Here is a 17103-nt window from a genome sequence, read left to right on the forward strand (position 1 = left end):
TGTGTATGTTTTAAGGCTTACAAAGATATTTTTAGAACCTAATCATTTAGAACCCGAAACCGAATGTACAGTCTTAGCATATACTCTAAAAATAAAGGTGCTGAAACCTTTTGCTAGGTGGTATAAAGGTTCTACAAGATGGAAATTTGAGATAGATTCTCAAAAATAAAGGGACAAAAAAGTTATTTTGCAGTACCATAGAGGAACCACTTTTGGTTCCCTTCAGTGCTTGTTTTAAAGTTTAAAGAACCACTACATGGTGTTAAGGTTCTCCGCCAACTTAATTTTTCAGCCGTTGTTGTTTAAGATGCCACACTCTTAAAAAGGATGGCTTTTAAGGGCTCTTTAGTAAAGAAAAGGGCTTTACATAGAGCCATGAACACCAAAAAAACCCTTTTCAAAAGATTCTCTATAGTCGCAAAAAGGGTCCTTCTATTATAACAAGGTTGATATCACAACAATGGAAGAACCCTTTCTGGTGCTACATAGAAACCTTTTCAAAAAGGTTCCATGTCGAACAATCTACTCTCCATCAAGCTGAAGAACCATTTTTAAGATTCCTAGTTCCCTAAGTTCCCTAAAAGGCTTTCAGTGCATTTTTGTGAATTACATGTGTGAGGATTAAGAACCTGTTTTAGAGTTCAAAGAACCTCTACATGATGTAAAGGTTCAACACCAAATGGAGTGTTTTTTCCCTAAAAACAAATCCTTTGTGTGATCCCACATAAGAACCACGTTTGGTTCCCTAAAAAACTTTTAAAATGTTCTTGTAACCATTTTTAAAAATGAGAATGGTGTGAAGAAGTTTAAAGAACCTCAACATGGTGTAAAGGTGCTAGACCAACTAATTTTTTTTGGTTTGTTAAAACCAAGGGTATCCTTTGTGTGACTCCATAAAAGACCCATATTTGGTTCCCTATAAAAATCTTTCAGTGGAAGGGTCTTTAAAGAACCATTTTTGTAAATGAGATGTATGAGTGTGAATAACTTTTTTTAAAGATTAAGTGACCCTTATTACTCCCACAACAGGGGTACTACTTTACTCTGCATTTAATCCATCTGTGTAGTGAAAAACCCACATACACACTAGTACGCACATACACACACACTAGGGAGCAGTGAGCACACTTGACCAGAGCGGTGGGCAGCCCTATTCGCCACCCCGGGGAGCAGTTAGAGATTAGGTGCTTTGCTCAAGGGCATTTCAGTCATATACCATCAGCTCAGGGAAACAAACCAGTGACCTTCCGGTCACAGGGCTGTTTCCTTAACCTCCAGCCCAGGACTACCCAAAAGTTTAATTAATGTAGGAAAAAGAATTAAGAACCCTAACACTGTTGTGGAATCTTTATATTATGTCAAAGTTCTTTAAGCCTTTAAAAGTTTCATAAATCTCTCAGACTTCTTTTTCAAGCATAGTTCTATGAGCAATAAAAAGTGCTTTTTCCTGGCATTGCTCAAAGAACCCTTTTGGAACTTTTCCTTTTTTGACACTGTGTGTTTAAGCCAAGATCCATCTTTATATTTGAGAGCAAGTGGAGTACTGTTACTGTGCGCTCCCAAGTAAATCATCATCTATTTAAACCATTAGTGCAACACTTAGATACTCCTAGTTGCAAATGGTTCTCTTTGCATGGCATAGTTCCAAGTTCTGATTGGGTTAACAGTGACTACAGCAGACTGTTAGAACTCGAAGTTGCTCCAAGGCTTTACAGCCACAATTTCCTAGAATACTTTCGGTGACATGTTTTGGATTGTGCCTGGCATTTCCTACTGGTTTCAGTTACTTCATGCAATAACGGACAATTTGCTGGAAATCTGGCTGCTCTGCTGTGCGGTCTTTTGAGTCTGGCTTCTGAGGAGATAGCATGCGCTGGATATAACCTTCTCTTTTATGCAATTTATTAATGTTTCACTACCTGGAATAGAACTGCTTGCAGATGATTACACAACAAAGAAAAAGATTCAATTAGGCTGAACTGAGCACCAGAGCAGTTCCTTAAATGCATTCCATCCACTTAAAAGCATGTTCAGCCAGATGAAATGATATAATGTGCCATAGATTCACTCTCTGAATAACCGCTTGTTTTTCAAGCCTGTGTATTTTCTCCAAATCTGATTTTTGAGCACGCCATCTGAGGTTCTTGTGTAACTTCCAGCATTTGGACCAAAGTTAGCCGCACAACAGCGCAACAACCGTGTTATTGTCCGCATGTCCATAACCTGAAAGGCAGGACGGCCCTAAAAATAGAGCAGCTGACAGACGCTGGCACGCGCACGAGGTCTCATTGTATTAGATTACCAAACAACACACGGAAGGAAAGCAGAGGGACTCCTTCTGACCATATTTTGCGCCCATGGACGCTCCGAGTAGCTGTGGGAAAAAAGGCTCTTAGTGGTCCTTCATGCGCTTGGCTGAAGTCACCAGTGAAGTTTGGCGTAGGGGACGGAGAGAGAGGGAGGGCAGGGGGGCGGGGGTGCTTGAGAGCGAGCGCATGGATGAATGCAGGAGTGGTCAGCGGGGATGCGTAGGGACAGTCTGGAACAGCAGAAGCACTGCAGAGCACTGCTGAGGAAAACAGCCACAGGACGTTTGTGAATGGAGGGACCTGGACCAAACGTTCGCGTCACGTAGGAGAGCATGGAGAACTTCGGCGCTGCGCGTTTTACGCGTCGTGCGCGTGCGAGGAAGACGTTTTTCATAACGAGCTTAGGCGTTAGAACACGTGGTAACAGCCTAATACTGCACGTGAAATAGCCGAAATACGTCCCAAAGAGGTGTGAGGGGGCAGAAAGCACACGAACTTACTCTGGTATGGAGAAGGTTTGTCAAGATGAACTCTGATATCAATGACTTGTGGAATAACGGCTCGTGGGAGCTGTACTTGCCATCGCACGCGCCGCCAAACATCTCCAACTGGACGGCAGGAAACGGGTCAGCCAGTGCCCCGTTCAGCCTGGCCAGGGCAGTGCCTCTGGCCATGGTCCTGGGCGCTTTTATCGTGTTTGCAATTGTGGGGAACATCCTGGTCATCCTATCCGTGGTGTGCAACAGGCACTTGCGCATTCCGACCAATTACTTCATCATAAACCTGGCTATGGCTGACCTGCTGCTGGGCACCACCGTGCTGCCCGTGTCCGCCACCCTCGAAGTCCTCAACTACTGGGTGTTCGGCAGGATTTTCTGCGACATCTGGGCTGCAGTGGACGTCCTGTGCTGCACGGCGTCCATCATGAGCCTGTGCGTGATCTCCATAGACCGTTACATCGGCGTGCGCTACCCCCTGCAGTACCCCAGCATCGTGACGGAGAAGCGCGCGCTCCTCGCCATGCTGGGCGTCTGGGTCCTGGCCATCGTCATCTCCATCGGGCCCTTACTCGGATGGAAAGAGCCGCCGTCTGATGACGACACCATCTGCCCGATAACAGAGGAGCCTTTTTACGCGCTCTTCTCCTCTCTGGGCTCCTTCTACATTCCCTTAGCGGTCATCCTGGCCATGTACTGCCGCGTCTATATCGTGGCCAAACGGACCACCAGGAATCTCGAAGCAGGAGTGATGAAGGAGCGCATGGACTCGAGCGAGCTCACCCTCAGGATCCACTGTAAAGGAGCTCAGGCGCAGGAGGAGTGCGGGGGAGCGGGGAAAGGAACCAACAGGAGCTCCCTCACCGTCAAGCTGCTGAAGTTCTCCAGAGAAAAGAAAGCAGCTAAAACTCTGGGGGTTGTGGTGGGCATGTTCATCCTCTGCTGGTTGCCCTTCTTCCTCGCGCTGCCCATTGGTAGGTGCTTCTCCATACAGCACCAAAAACCAAAAGGAGAGCCTGTGCTTTTATTCCTCTGCTTGTACTGTTATGTTTTCTGTTACTGCTCTGCTCCTTTATTTTTCTTCTTTATTTTTACAGTTCTTCCATTCCTGCACTTCTACTCATTTCCTCTTCTTCTGCTCTTTTACTCCTCCACTCCTTTCCCCTTCAACTCTTTAACTTCTTTATTCTTATGTTACCCTGTTGCTCTTCTGTTCTGGTCTTATATTCTTTGTCTTTTCTTTAGTTTTTTACTCCTTTTCTCGCTCGGTCAGAATCGTTTCGCAGCATCTAAACCTGCTAACAGCTTCTCTTTGACTTTTACAGAAAAATGCAAGTTGTAATGTTGACTTTAAAATCACAGCTAATGTAATACAATAAGTGTTCCTTATTATTATAATTTGAATTCTAATAGAAATATACAAAACATGATTTGCTGATGTTTTAGACTTTCCAGTTTCACTCTTCCAAAATGTGCATTCCAAAATGAATAATTCCTCATTATAGGTTCTTTCAGAAGATGCACTACACTCTCAGTACCTTTAGTCAGGGAACTTAATTGTGCTATAATCCACGTAAATCCACAAACTACAACCAAACTACAACCAAAAGAATTGTCGCAAAATGGCTTGGAAAAAATTCTGGTTCCTTTGACTTACATAAAAAGTGAAGTAGCTTTTTTCCTTCTCTTTAAAGTTACCATTTTGTAGATAGAAGGTTTTGTACCAACAACAGCGATATGAAAAGGTACAAATGCATAATTTTCCTGTTATAAGTTATTATCTATGTACTGACAATCAATTATTGAACCGCAGACTGTTTGTTTAAATGATTATTGTGTATAGTTTTAGATAGTTTTGAGGTCATACAATTAAGGCCCATTTAAATAATTATCTAATAACTAGAAGTAGCATCTTAATTAATTACATTACATTAACATTTAAATACATTAACAGAGTGAATTACTTCATGGCCTGTACAATGCAGTTCAACAGCCAGTGAAAACTACAGACTGATTCATTTGTTTTCCTGCCCAGAATGGTGAAGCAAATTAGCTGTCTGAAGCGCATCTTGATGCATAAAACCAAGCTCTATAGGTGTTTAAATGTTTCTGTTCACCTTACAGTAACACTAACCATGAATGATTGATGAATATGAATGATATGAATGATGAATGAGCTATGATTTCGTCTGAGTGATTCAGATAAAGTACCATGGCTTGTTACATACAGATTTCCCCTCTGCATGGCTGTCCGCATCACTTAATCTGTTCAGTACTGGCTGCTTTGTTGTGTTGTGTTGGTCAAGTGGAATCCAGTAGGTCCCTGAAGCTTGTTGAGGTCTCCTAGAGGAATGCAGAGGAAATGCCAATGTCTTCTAAGGGCTCTCTCATTCCCAGGCTTGCTCCATGTCTAAACTGCTAGGAGAGTGCTGAGGTGTGGGAATAAAGATGAGGTAGCATTCCCACCACATATGACCCCCGCCCCCCAAACCGATCAGGACTGAAGCTTGTTCACTTTATCCACATGCACTGCTCTTCTATAACTATCCAACTCACAATATGGCTCAGTTGATTTTGACTGTAAAATGAGTAGGGACAATTTTAGAAGGAAAACTTTCCATGTGTCTGACCTTTGAGAGGTTAATATTCTCTCTGTCCAGTGCCCTTTGTCTTCATATGCCATGCTGATATGATTTAGTTGAAGACTAAATGTGCATATTCAGAATTTGTCAGGGAGAAATTACATAAGGGGGTGATAATAAAAGAGTTTTATTGGGGCCTCATCCATCAAGGCCTCTGAACATATGGATTATTTCCCCTTCCATAATGTTTGACTACTGCATTTTCACAGAGTGCGTCCTCCATTGTGCTCTGCCCTAGGGGTGTTATTTTGCAGGCAGTATGTCAAAGGTCTATGGGGGTTATAGTTCAGACGTTTTGAAGGTATTAGTTTATTGGTTTTGCCCAATCAGAAGGCCACTCACTGTGATGCTGATCTACTTGATGCTCACGAAAATAAAGCTTAGCGAAAATCATTGGAAAATCAATAGTAACATTCACACTAGGGCACATGAAGAGAAATGCAGCCGGCCATGTTCAATAGCAGGAACCTCTAAGGGAATACTAGCATATCTATCTACCGTATGCCCTCTGGTAACACAAAAGACAAATGTTTTCTAAGATTTAATGCTTTAGAAATGAAAATTGATCATATGCACACATGAAGTATTGAGAAATTATAGCTTAAAAATGAACACAGAACACAATTGTAATCAGCCAAGACATGTTTAGGGTCTCAAGTTCTTTCTTTACTTTTGCATAGGAACTATGAGGCTAACAGCTAACAAGTAAAGAAAGCTTATATCCCAACATTTGCTGTCATAAAAACTGCATGCCCACATCATCACACACTTGCCTCAAAATACATCAGGTTGTTAAGTAATTTCAAATACAGAGCTGGATGCAGAGATAGAGACTTGCCTTAGACAATAGCTGCACTATAGTGGATTTGCCATTAAACTCAAATCAAGATTTAAGCCTTGTGAAATTATTTGATGTGCCAGTTTTGCTACGGTGATTATGTCAGTGCCGTCCTCTAGTAGCTAAAAGCTATGTCGGGTTCGATATAACTTTCAATACCAAGTCTTTCATTATAGAAAAACCTTCAGACAACTTAAAAAATAGGCTAGTATGTAGCCTGGATAGCAAGCATGATAGCTGCAATAGCTAATTTATGAGGTTACCAGCTTATCTAGCTTAAGGTTTAGTAAATTCCAGATCACATTCTTTTAAAATGTACTAAACCTCCTGGTCACCAAGAAAAGTAGCATATATATCTAGCAGCTAAATCAGCGCCAGGCAAAAAACAGTTTTTTTCAGCAGGGAACTTCAGTTAGATTGGGTATTATGCTAGCTGGCTAGCATACTTGGTATACAAATTACAATTTAACCAAACATTTCAAGTCATTTTGCCTCTTTTCTCCCTTGTAACACTTCAGTTCTGTCTTTGAAACTGAAGGTTTTACATAATAAAAAAATTATTATTTATATAATATATAATAAAAGTTTCATTATTTTAAGCCATGGCTTTTAATTTTGTACAATGTACTGTGTGCAGCTGCAACAAAACTGAAATTCTCTGCTATTGACTTGAGACTCGAGTTACATTCGAGAAACTTGAGACTCATCTCAACCTTGCATGGAGCAACTTGCAACTGTATGGCATACTATTATCTATTAAAACAAACATGTCACACAACTTAAAACAATAGAAGCTGCCATCTTGAGCTCCACATTTTTTCACACTTTTATAGATAACACTATGTCATACTTTATTCTGTCCAACTAGGAACTAAAAATCCTCTGGTAGGGAAGGTGGTAATGAAATGAAATTACCTCATTAACAATGTTCTGGGTGAGAAAAGTCTCAATAGAATCTTGAGGATGATTTAGAGAAGGGTAAAGAGGTTTGATTTAACAGTATGATTCACTTGCGTTACTGGGAGAGTTCGCTTAAGGCCTTGCACCTGTGTTTTATTGATGTGTTGTAATGAAGCTGCTTTTAATTCAGTCTTGAACTGACGCTCATCGTCGTAGGCCAGCAGACATCGCCTCTGAGCTCCCTAATCTGTCTGAGCACTTCAAGTGCCAAGTTGCCGTTTGATATTGTGAGGACAAATAGTTTACACTGATTGAAATGGAAAATATGATGGAAAGATGATCTATCTCACACCTAATGCTTCAGGATGCAGGTTTTGCACAGTACTTTTTATACTTCACAGCAAACAGTATTCTATGAGTGTCACTGGCATTTTACAGTATTCTGCAGTAATAACTCCAGAACTCAGTGAGACTGAAAAAGGCCATAAAAGGGTACGATATGGGCAGCATGCTGTAGATAGAAGATGTGTATCAAAGTGATGAATTCCTATGGGATTTAGTAAATGTAAAAGCAGAGATGGGCAATGGGGAAGAGTCTGGATATGCCCGGTGGATTTTCATGACCTTTTCTAATACCTCTTTGGTATCCAAGATGATCAAACCTGAGAGATTTTTTTCTGTTTCAAAAGATTTCTCAGCTTCTGGAACGTCCACTGCTTTCCCTTGTGGATGGCTTTTAATAGAGTGTGACAAATTGGAAAAACAACGTTATTTTTCCACAGGAGATTTTAAAGATGTTCTTAGGCAAAGGGATAGAATAAGATAATATGTAATATCACAAGAGCTGAAAAAGCAAAACAAGAAAAGACCTGTTTAAATGAAGTAGACTAGTGTTTCTCATCCACCAGATGTTTCCTCATTCTTGTGTTGGGATATAGGATAGAGATAAAATGTGGAACCATCAGGTGGGCTAGGCTGATAAAACTACACCCGCTAGTTTACTGGAAGATATAGTGAATGGTTTGCTGTTAATTAGATGTTTTAGTGTTGCTGTTATACAGATGTTTTTAATGTGTCTGTATAACAACAACGTTTACATGAAATAGACTACTTCTCCTGCCAGTTTACTGAGGACAAATCCAGAATGCATCTGCAAAAAAAACATCTTCGTAACAACAAACCATTTGTGTGCGAAGTCTTTTTCTAAAGCATGTTATACATACAGTGAGGGAAAACAAGTATTCAGACACCTTTTTTTTGTTATTCAGTGCTTCCAGGCCATATAGCCACTTCAAATTTACACATATTGCTGCTGTCAGAACAAAACATTGTATCTCCATAACAGTAACTTTACAGGAGAAGGAAAGAACAAACTTTACGGTTAACGTAGGTCAATGGAACCAAACATTTTGTCCAAGTAATTGTGGGCCATTGCTTTTGATCCAGTGATAATTACATTTACACACAATGTAAAGGGCAACAGGTATTTTTAAATTATGTCAAAAACTGAAAAGCTTTTGTACTGACAGCAATGATATCTTTTGACCTTGTATTTATAAATGTGAATAATAGAATGCATTCACATGCATAAACCAAGGTATGTTTAAAAAATAACAAGGAAAATTTTTTTTTAGACACCACAAACAAATAATATTAGTACTTTGTTGCAAATCTGTTTTATCTGACACACTCTCTCAGAAATTGGTATGAAAATTCACTGGGGTGGTACCCAGAAAAGTACATCTTTAGTACCTTCAGTTAGGGACCATAATTGTACCATATTCATTTGAAATGACATATTTTATGTTGTATTGACTCCACATAACCCATCTTATCTCCAACCTTTTATTGTATTCTTCTGTTTTAAACCATTAGGGTTATGAAAAGGTACAAATATGTATGATTTCTCTTAGGACAAACGTATGTAAAGGACATAGTTGGACATTAAAATCATTGTTGTACCTTGAGTGTACATTTGCATTGTTTGCAGAAATGAAAAATACACCTGCACAGTACATTTATTCCTAACAGTGTACAGTAAAAAGTAATTAGCCTTTTTGCAGTGCTGTGGTATGATTTTGGCCCATTCCTTTTGACAAACTGTCTTCAATTCCTCAAGGTCACAAGGACCCTTTTGCAAGACACGCAATTCAAAATCCATGGAGTTCAAGTCAGGAGAGTGTCTAGCCCATGCCCCTTTTTATAGAAGTGAGTCTTGAGTTATTTTAGGTGGATGTTTGGGGTCATTGTCTTGTTGAAGTCTCAGATTCGATGAGATTAAATTCTCCCACATTGCTCTATTGATGTTTCCTTTGATGACTTGTAATACTAATTAGAGCATGTAGTGAAATTTTTGCTCTGTAGCTTTTAAGTGTTGTTTAACATGTTGTCCCTGAGCTCTTTAGGAAGCTCTTGTTTCTCCATGATTGCTTCTTCTTCCTCTTTCGGCTGCTCCCTTTAAGGGTCGCCACAGCGGATCATCTGCCTCCATCTTGCCCTATCCATTGCCTCCTCTACTTTCACACCAATCATCTCCATGTCCACCTTCACTACATCCATAAACCTTCTCTGAGGTCTACCTCTTCTCCTTCTACCCGGCAGCTCCATCTCTAACATTCTTTGCCCAATTCTTTGTCCCTCTGATCTGCTCATTTCTAATCTTGTCCATCCTTGTCACTCCCAACAAAAATCTCAGCATCTTCATCTCCGCCACCTCCAGCTCAGCCTCCTGTCTTTTAGACAGAGCCACAGTCTCTAAACCATACATCATAGCAGGAAGCACTACTGTCTTGTAAATCATGTTTCTCCATGATTGCTACATGTTGCATTAAATATATCCCAAACAGTGACATCATTTACATCAATTTTGTTTGTGAAACATTTTATTTCTAACATAGTTTGTGTTTATGAATATATACTTTTTGTTTTACATATATTAGTACAAAAATCAGAAGACATGTGCACACACATATCTATTGTCACTGTCCAAAAAATAAGTTTATCCACTTGTGTTGATTTTTCTCACCTCTTCAACTGCCCTTTATATTGTGAGAAAATTTCATGATGAATGGGCCAACATAAATTGCTTGAAATAAAATTAAATAAAAGTATAGAACATTGTTGCTTTCTCCTGCAAAGTTGCCATTTAGGAGATAGTTGTTTCTCTTTGGACAGATATGTGTGTGTATATATATATCAGACTAGATTGGCTTGATCATATCACTGGCCTTGTCTTGCAGTAACTTTAATAACCCTCATTGTATACATTTTTTTGCTTTATCTCAATTTGTTCTAAACAGTGACATATTGGGAGAATCTTCAAACATTTGTTTTAAAAAAGGAAAAACGAAGAGCTGCAGGATTGGCCAATGAGTTTAGTAAAAAGGGGAAGCATTCATTAGTTGAAGTCTGCCACCTATTGGTGGAGCTGAGAATTGATCAAGATGTAGAAAATGAAAAGTATTCACTTGTATTTTTCAGGTTCTTTCAACGCCAACCTGCGCCCTCCGGAGACGTTCTTCAAGGTGATCTTCTGGCTAGGCTACTTCAACAGCTGCCTGAACCCGATCATCTACCCCTGTTACAGCCGTGAGTTCAAGCAGGCCTTCATCCGGATCCTGCGGTGCCAGTGCCATCAGCGCAGACGACAGGGCTGGAGGTCATACAACTACCGATCACACATGGGCCCCAGCAACCAGTCCTATATGGACAACAGCTCTATTTGCATGAATGGCAGTCAGCAGACACTGGCCTCTGTGCATCCCAGCCCACGCTTCTTCAGCAGAGGCAGTGGATCTAACAGTGTGAAGGGCCATTTACCAGGCTGGGGTCCTTGTGCCTCTTCCTCAAGCACGCTGTCTCAGAGACCATTCACACCTCAGTTAGGCGCCAGCCCTGCGACTGCGCACCAGACTTTGAACAAATCCAACCAGATGTCTCTGCTTTTCCCTGGTGGGCCGCTGGCCAAAGAGGTGCTGCATGCCAGTGGGCAGAATGGTAAAGAAGAGTTGGAGCAAGGGCCAAATACCAGGTCTACACCTGAAACTACCATGTAGTTGGGTGCAGGCTGTCACAGCGGCGTTCATGCCAATGCTTGCTGCTTTTATTTTGTACTGATTTGACAATCTTGTGGTATCGTAGAAATTCTTATAGTGCATGCTTGCATTGTGAATGACGTTCGGAGGCTCGATGTAGCTACTGATATCAAACTGACAAAACAAAGTGGTCGTTGAGCCAAATATCTAAGTTTCCCTCTTACCTCAAATGTAGCCAATCAGCCAAGATGTTCAGTATGTTAACTTGGCTTCATTACTTTTGCTCTGATGCTACAAGGCTATTGTAGCTTAACAAGCAATGGAAGCTCATACTAAACCATTTAGCATCAAGCTGAATGGCTAATTCATTACACACTTACCTCAAAACATACCTTGAATAGACTTGCTTATGAAGTTTCTGGAACTGTATCATATGCTCTTACCTTAAAAATTGGACAAGACTATGTTACAGAGCTAACAACAGTACTAGCTTCTATCTTAAGCATGATTGCCAGATTGTTTCAATATTTAAGTGACTTGTACTGTACTGTACTGGCTCGTGTTGGTCTCCAGATACTTGTGAGGTGTGGCCATCAGCATTGGAGACACAGGAAGAGAACTGAGTAAAGGGAGACTTCAGAAAAGGAACTGAAATGGTCTTTATATTGTTTATCAGTTAACGGTATGTACTATGTGTTTATTCAGTTATTCTGTGTCAGGGAGTGGATGTAGTTAGTGTGGGTTGGTGTTCACCATGAGAGCGAAGTGTATAGCTAGTGGTGACCACCCCCGTGAGGTCGGCTGTGTATGTGTTTTTCGCCTTGCTGTTTAATAAAGAGCACTTAATGCAGTGGAGTAGTGGTATCCCATGCATATTAATCTGCGGTACAACATTTCTGCCCACAAAATATCTGAATACAGCATTTAAAAAGTATTGGAAGAAGTTGAAGTTCAGAATTCTAACCATAATACTAAATAATACAGCATTAAACTTCCATGACTTCAGTAATAAACTGCAGAATAGGTTAATCACAAAACTTCCCTGTAGATAAGTATTTTTTGCTACATGGAACTGTTGGGTTTTTTTGTATTTATTGTCTCTGACATGGAACATCTAGTCTTTTATGTCATTTTTAGGCTCCAATCAGAAAAGCAAATAATGATAATATTCTAAACTGATAATATTCTGATCCTATTTAAACTGACACTGATTTTGAGGCTTCAATTTGTATGTAATTTTTTTCATTTTTACAGCACACAATGTATCACACAGTGCCAAAAACTGCATAAACAGGTGTATTTGAGATTACTTAACAACCTCTTGCAGTTTGAGCCAAGTGTGTTATGATTAAGGCATGCAGGCTAAATTGGTGCTTAATTCTTTCAGACGCTTAACATACCTTGGCTGATCATCTAGGCAAGGGGGAAATGAAATTGTATCAGTTGGATTATTGGCTGACCTTCGCTTGTGCTTTTTCTTTATCTTGGACTACACTACTTACATTTTGTCTGTTCTGTTTGTGCTGTGAGACTGAACATTATTATGCACGGCACAAAGCCAAAAGGTTACAATGAAGAGTGTAATAAGACAATGTGCATGAACAAAGGCGGACCTCTGACCTTGCATCCGCACTGCTCATTACTCTCATTACTTAGCATAGGTGCTGAGCAGTTAGAAAGTTTTCCTCCTGATTTATTCTGTATTTATTTATTCTCCTGTGCTGTTTTATCTAGATATGCTGTGCATTTGTGTGACAGTTTTTATACATACATTTTTGGGGGGCGGGGAAAGACATCATCCAGATGTCTAATCCATAATACATTTGTACCTTTAGTCAGTAGATCTTTCTTTCGGCACTTCATGCTCAGCCAGCATCACTAAAGCACATTATGACACATGGTCCAACGAAACGGAGACGTTCTGTAAAGGCAAACCATTTTATATTTATTCATCCCTATTTATTATAAGTTATGTTCTTCACCTTTACTGTGGCAGTTGATTGTATAGAAAAGAATAACCAGGTGTTTTTTAAAGAACAAAAGTGACCATTAGAGATTGAAGCTGTCCTGTATAAAGTGAGTATATGTATTGTTTTATCATAACTTTTTGCTCTTCCCAGTTGTACATGCAATGCAAGTCATGAACTTTCCCCCTTCAGTTGTCTGGAGTATTCGGTGAAAATGTAATAAATTTGATTGATTGAGGTTTCTGTTGCTATTTTCTGTGTTTATTTAATCATATCCTCTGTGTGTGGTTGGTGCCTGTGGCTGGTGTCTGCACAAAAACCAAAGTTGTAGACCATTTGAGAATGAATTCCAACCATTAGATAAGCTTATTTTATTAGGACATCAGGGAATGTTTGCAGAGGTAAAAAATACATGTACTCAGTGGGAATGTCGTTTGTCTGATTTCAAACCTAGGTAGACTTGATTTACTGATCAGAGGCTGCACCAGCTTGATACATGCAGTTATTAAAGCAAAAGAAGAACATACAAAATACTATGAAATTCTGACATTTGTTTCTTTTCCTTTTCATTCAGTTGTGCTGTTGATAATAAAATTTGTAATCACAGACATTCCACAAAATTAGTAACAAATACAAACTAAAAGCATTTTCACTAGTGTTTTCAGACTTTTGGACTCCACTGCATATACTTATTTGGCCTACAGTAGTTTAGCCTGTCCATTCATATTGACATTATAAGGAGAGTTACAGCTGAGGCTTCTTATGAATAAGGGCAGCCAATAAAGCTCATTTATATATCAGGCTAAAATCAGAATCAGAATCAGGCTTTATTGCCCAGGTATGCTTATACATACAAGGAATTTAATTTTGGTTACAGGAGCTCACAGTATATTGAAAAAAATAAAATACAATAAAATAAGAATAAAATAAAACATGCATTCCTACCATCACTCATTCATGCACACAAAGGCTTACCTGTAACCTTTACATTGTGCAAAGTATGAATCTAAAGTTTCAAAGCTTTGGGTCATGAGAAAAATGTTTTCCCTTAAAGAAAAAACTCTATTGAACAATTCTTATATATTGTATGGTCTATTTACAAAAGACAACTCTGCTTTTTCAGAAAGAATAATGAGAGAAAAGAGAAAACTGTCAATACACTGAACTTGCTTTTGTCTTCAGCCTTAGGTTAAAAATCTGACAATGAGGATAAGAACATTAAGCTTTTAAAATGTTATATCATGTACATTATACATAATGTGAAGCATAATTAAGAAATTACAAGCCTTGTCAACATGAAACAGCTTCTTTAGACAGATCAGTGGCTTCATTTTAAGGAGCAGAGTAAATCAATAAGCACTTTATATTTGCAAGATCCTTTTCCAACATTTGTAATTGTCAGTAAATGCCAACAGTCTGTCATTTGTTATTTCTCTTGAACCTTTATTTAACTGACAAAAGTACAAAACATTTGGATGCCTGAAACATACTTAAAAATAGGGACAGGGCAAAATAAGAGTGAAAAATTTAAAGAATATTGAAGTTGCACTATTTTGAAATATTCCACAATAAGCAGGTGAATTGGTAACAGACATCATAATTGAGTATAAAAGGAACATTCCCCAAAGGCTCAGTCTTTGTAAGCAAAATAGGTCATGGCTCACTATTTTCTGTCAAACTCTGTGAGAAAATTGTCAAACAGTTCAAAACATTTCTCAGTGCAAGGTTGCAAAGAACTTAGATCTTTCACCACCTACCTTACATAATATTGTGAAAAGATTCAAGGTACTACAGAGAAATCTCACACACAGGCAAGGCCAGAAACCACTGTTGAATGCATGTGCCTTCAGGCCATCAGATGGTGTTGCGTGAGAAACCGTCATGAGACCATGTTAAATATTTCTATATTGGCTCAGGCATACTTCGGAAAACTACTGTTACCAAGCAGCCTGTTGCTCAATCAAGAAATCTAACATGAAATTATTATTCACAGAAGAAAGCCATACTTTCTGCAGTTCTCTGGGTCCAAGCTCTGATCAGATAGTCCAAAGGCGGTGGAAATGTATGCTGTGGTCAGATGAGTCCATAATTCAGCTTGTTTTTGGGAAAAATTAACATTCAAGTTCATACAAGTTCTCCATGTCAAAAACAAAAGGGTCCATTCAGACTTTCATCAGCAAAAGGTGCAAAAGCCAACTTGCCTCCACATCATGGTATAGGTACAGTGGTAGGTATTGGGTCTTTACAGAGACATATGCTGCAATCAAGACAGCACTTTTTCTTGGAAGGTCCATGCTTGTTTCAGCAAGACAATATCAGGCCTCATTCTGCACATGCAACAACAGTGTGGCTTTATTAGGGTGAGTCTGCTTGACAGGCCTGTCTGCGGTTCAGATTTGTGTCCTATTGAAACTGTATGGTGCATCATGAAGAGGGAGATTTCTACTAAACCATCCATCCATCCATCCATTTTCTAAGCCGCTTCTCCGTCAGGGTCGCGGGGGGGAGCTGGAGCCTATCCCAGCAGTCTTTGGGCGGAAGGCAGGATACACCCTGGACAGGTCGCCAGTCCATCTTTACTAAACTAATATAGTCATTTTGTTTATTATTTAAAAAGACCTGTGAATCCACATGTGTCTTCTGAGTTTAAGATTTAATGTTAACAATGGTAAAATAGCAGTGAATCTGAAAAAATAGACTTTCTTTGAGTACTATTTTGCCCTGAATGTATCCCTCTGCAATGAACGAATTCCAAGAACATTGCTTGATAATCATATTAAATGTTTTAGGTATCAGGCAACTTATTGATAATGACTTTTTGTAATTACTTTATGTTGACCCATGATTACTTATCATTTCATTACAAATGAAAGGTATTTGGACCATTGATGTTGAGCCTAGTTTCTTATCGGCCAGTGAGTTTAATTGTACCCATTTCCAAAAATGGTGCAGGTGTAAGACAGCAAGTCTGAACCATAAGCTTTGCTTTTATTCTTGGAATCTGTTAACAATGTCTGAAAATGCAAAGACCACACACATACTCTAAGAAGTAAATAACCAGACCATTATGTGATGACTTTGGCCTCCTTCTTATCGCTGCATCATTCAGTCCTGCAAAGAGAATTCAGCTGTCAGCTTTGCTAAGAGAGGCACTTCAAACATTTTCATAACATTTTCAGTATGTTAGACTATCTCATATCTATCTCATATTTTTGAATGTCTTTTCTTGGATTATTTTCTCTGTTAGATATTATTAGTAACATTGCAATTATTTAAATACAGCCAATCAGAATATGTCACTAACCGCACAAATGTGTGAGGGAGCAACACATCTCCACACATTCTCCACAGCTGTGAGGAAAACCGTAGGCAGCATAGTGTAAAAAAACATTTTTAGCTTTATTAATTAATTTCTTAGCTTTATGATGCTTTTTTCCATTAGATTTTTTCCATTTGAAAGAGCAGTGATTAATTACTGTGCACGTCTGTGCACCAAGGTCACTGTTCTGGTTTTATTAAGCTGGTATACATTATAGAGCCACAAAATACAGCCTTTGAACCATTTCTGAAACTCTACAACTAGCTTCTGTAGTTCATAATAATAATAGTAATAATAATCATCCTCATCATCATCATCATCATCGCCATCTCTATTTATAACACTTTTAATGTAACAAAGTTCTGCAATGATCTGCATGTTTATAAGCTACAGAACTCCTGTCTACATATGGTCTATGGCAGATGCATTGATCTTTCAGATGGCAAAGAGATGAGCTAGGTGGATACATGAAGCAGAACAGAGTCCAAGTCAGTACACCAAATCATGCCCCTCTTCTGTATACCGGTGTCTTCTAAGAGTTCAAAAGAAGGAGAGGAAAGCTTCAGGACTCTACAGCTCATCACAGGAGTGCCGTTT

The 17103-nt window shown here is 39.3% G+C and overlaps 1 protein-coding gene across 1 annotated transcript; it reads left to right on the forward strand.

Annotated features, from left to right (window-relative positions):
* Nucleotides 1–1817: 1817 nt before the first annotated feature.
* On the forward strand, nt 1818–13425 carry adra1ba (adrenoceptor alpha 1Ba). The gene is made up of 2 exons (XM_017698683.2): nt 1818–3780; nt 10667–13425. The coding sequence occupies exons 1-2, from the start codon at nt 2835–2837 to the stop codon at nt 11239–11241; spliced, it is 1521 nt and encodes a 506-aa protein (XP_017554172.1). The 5' UTR covers nt 1818–2834; the 3' UTR covers nt 11242–13425.
* Nucleotides 13426–17103: the final 3678 nt, after the last annotated feature.

This window comes from Pygocentrus nattereri, chromosome 16 (assembly GCF_015220715.1).
Source record: "Pygocentrus nattereri isolate fPygNat1 chromosome 16, fPygNat1.pri, whole genome shotgun sequence".
Taxonomy (NCBI): Eukaryota; Metazoa; Chordata; class Actinopteri; order Characiformes; family Serrasalmidae; genus Pygocentrus; species Pygocentrus nattereri.

Excerpts from the sequence above, each read along its gene's own strand:
- adra1ba (XM_017698683.2), top strand. The coding sequence starts at position 2,835 with ATGAACTCTGATATCAATGACTTGTGGAATAACGGCTCGTGGGAGCTG. Across the intron at positions 3,781-10,666 it reads CTTCCTCGCGCTGCCCATTG|GTTCTTTCAACGCCAACCTG; the intron begins GTAGGTGCTTCT and ends TGTATTTTTCAG.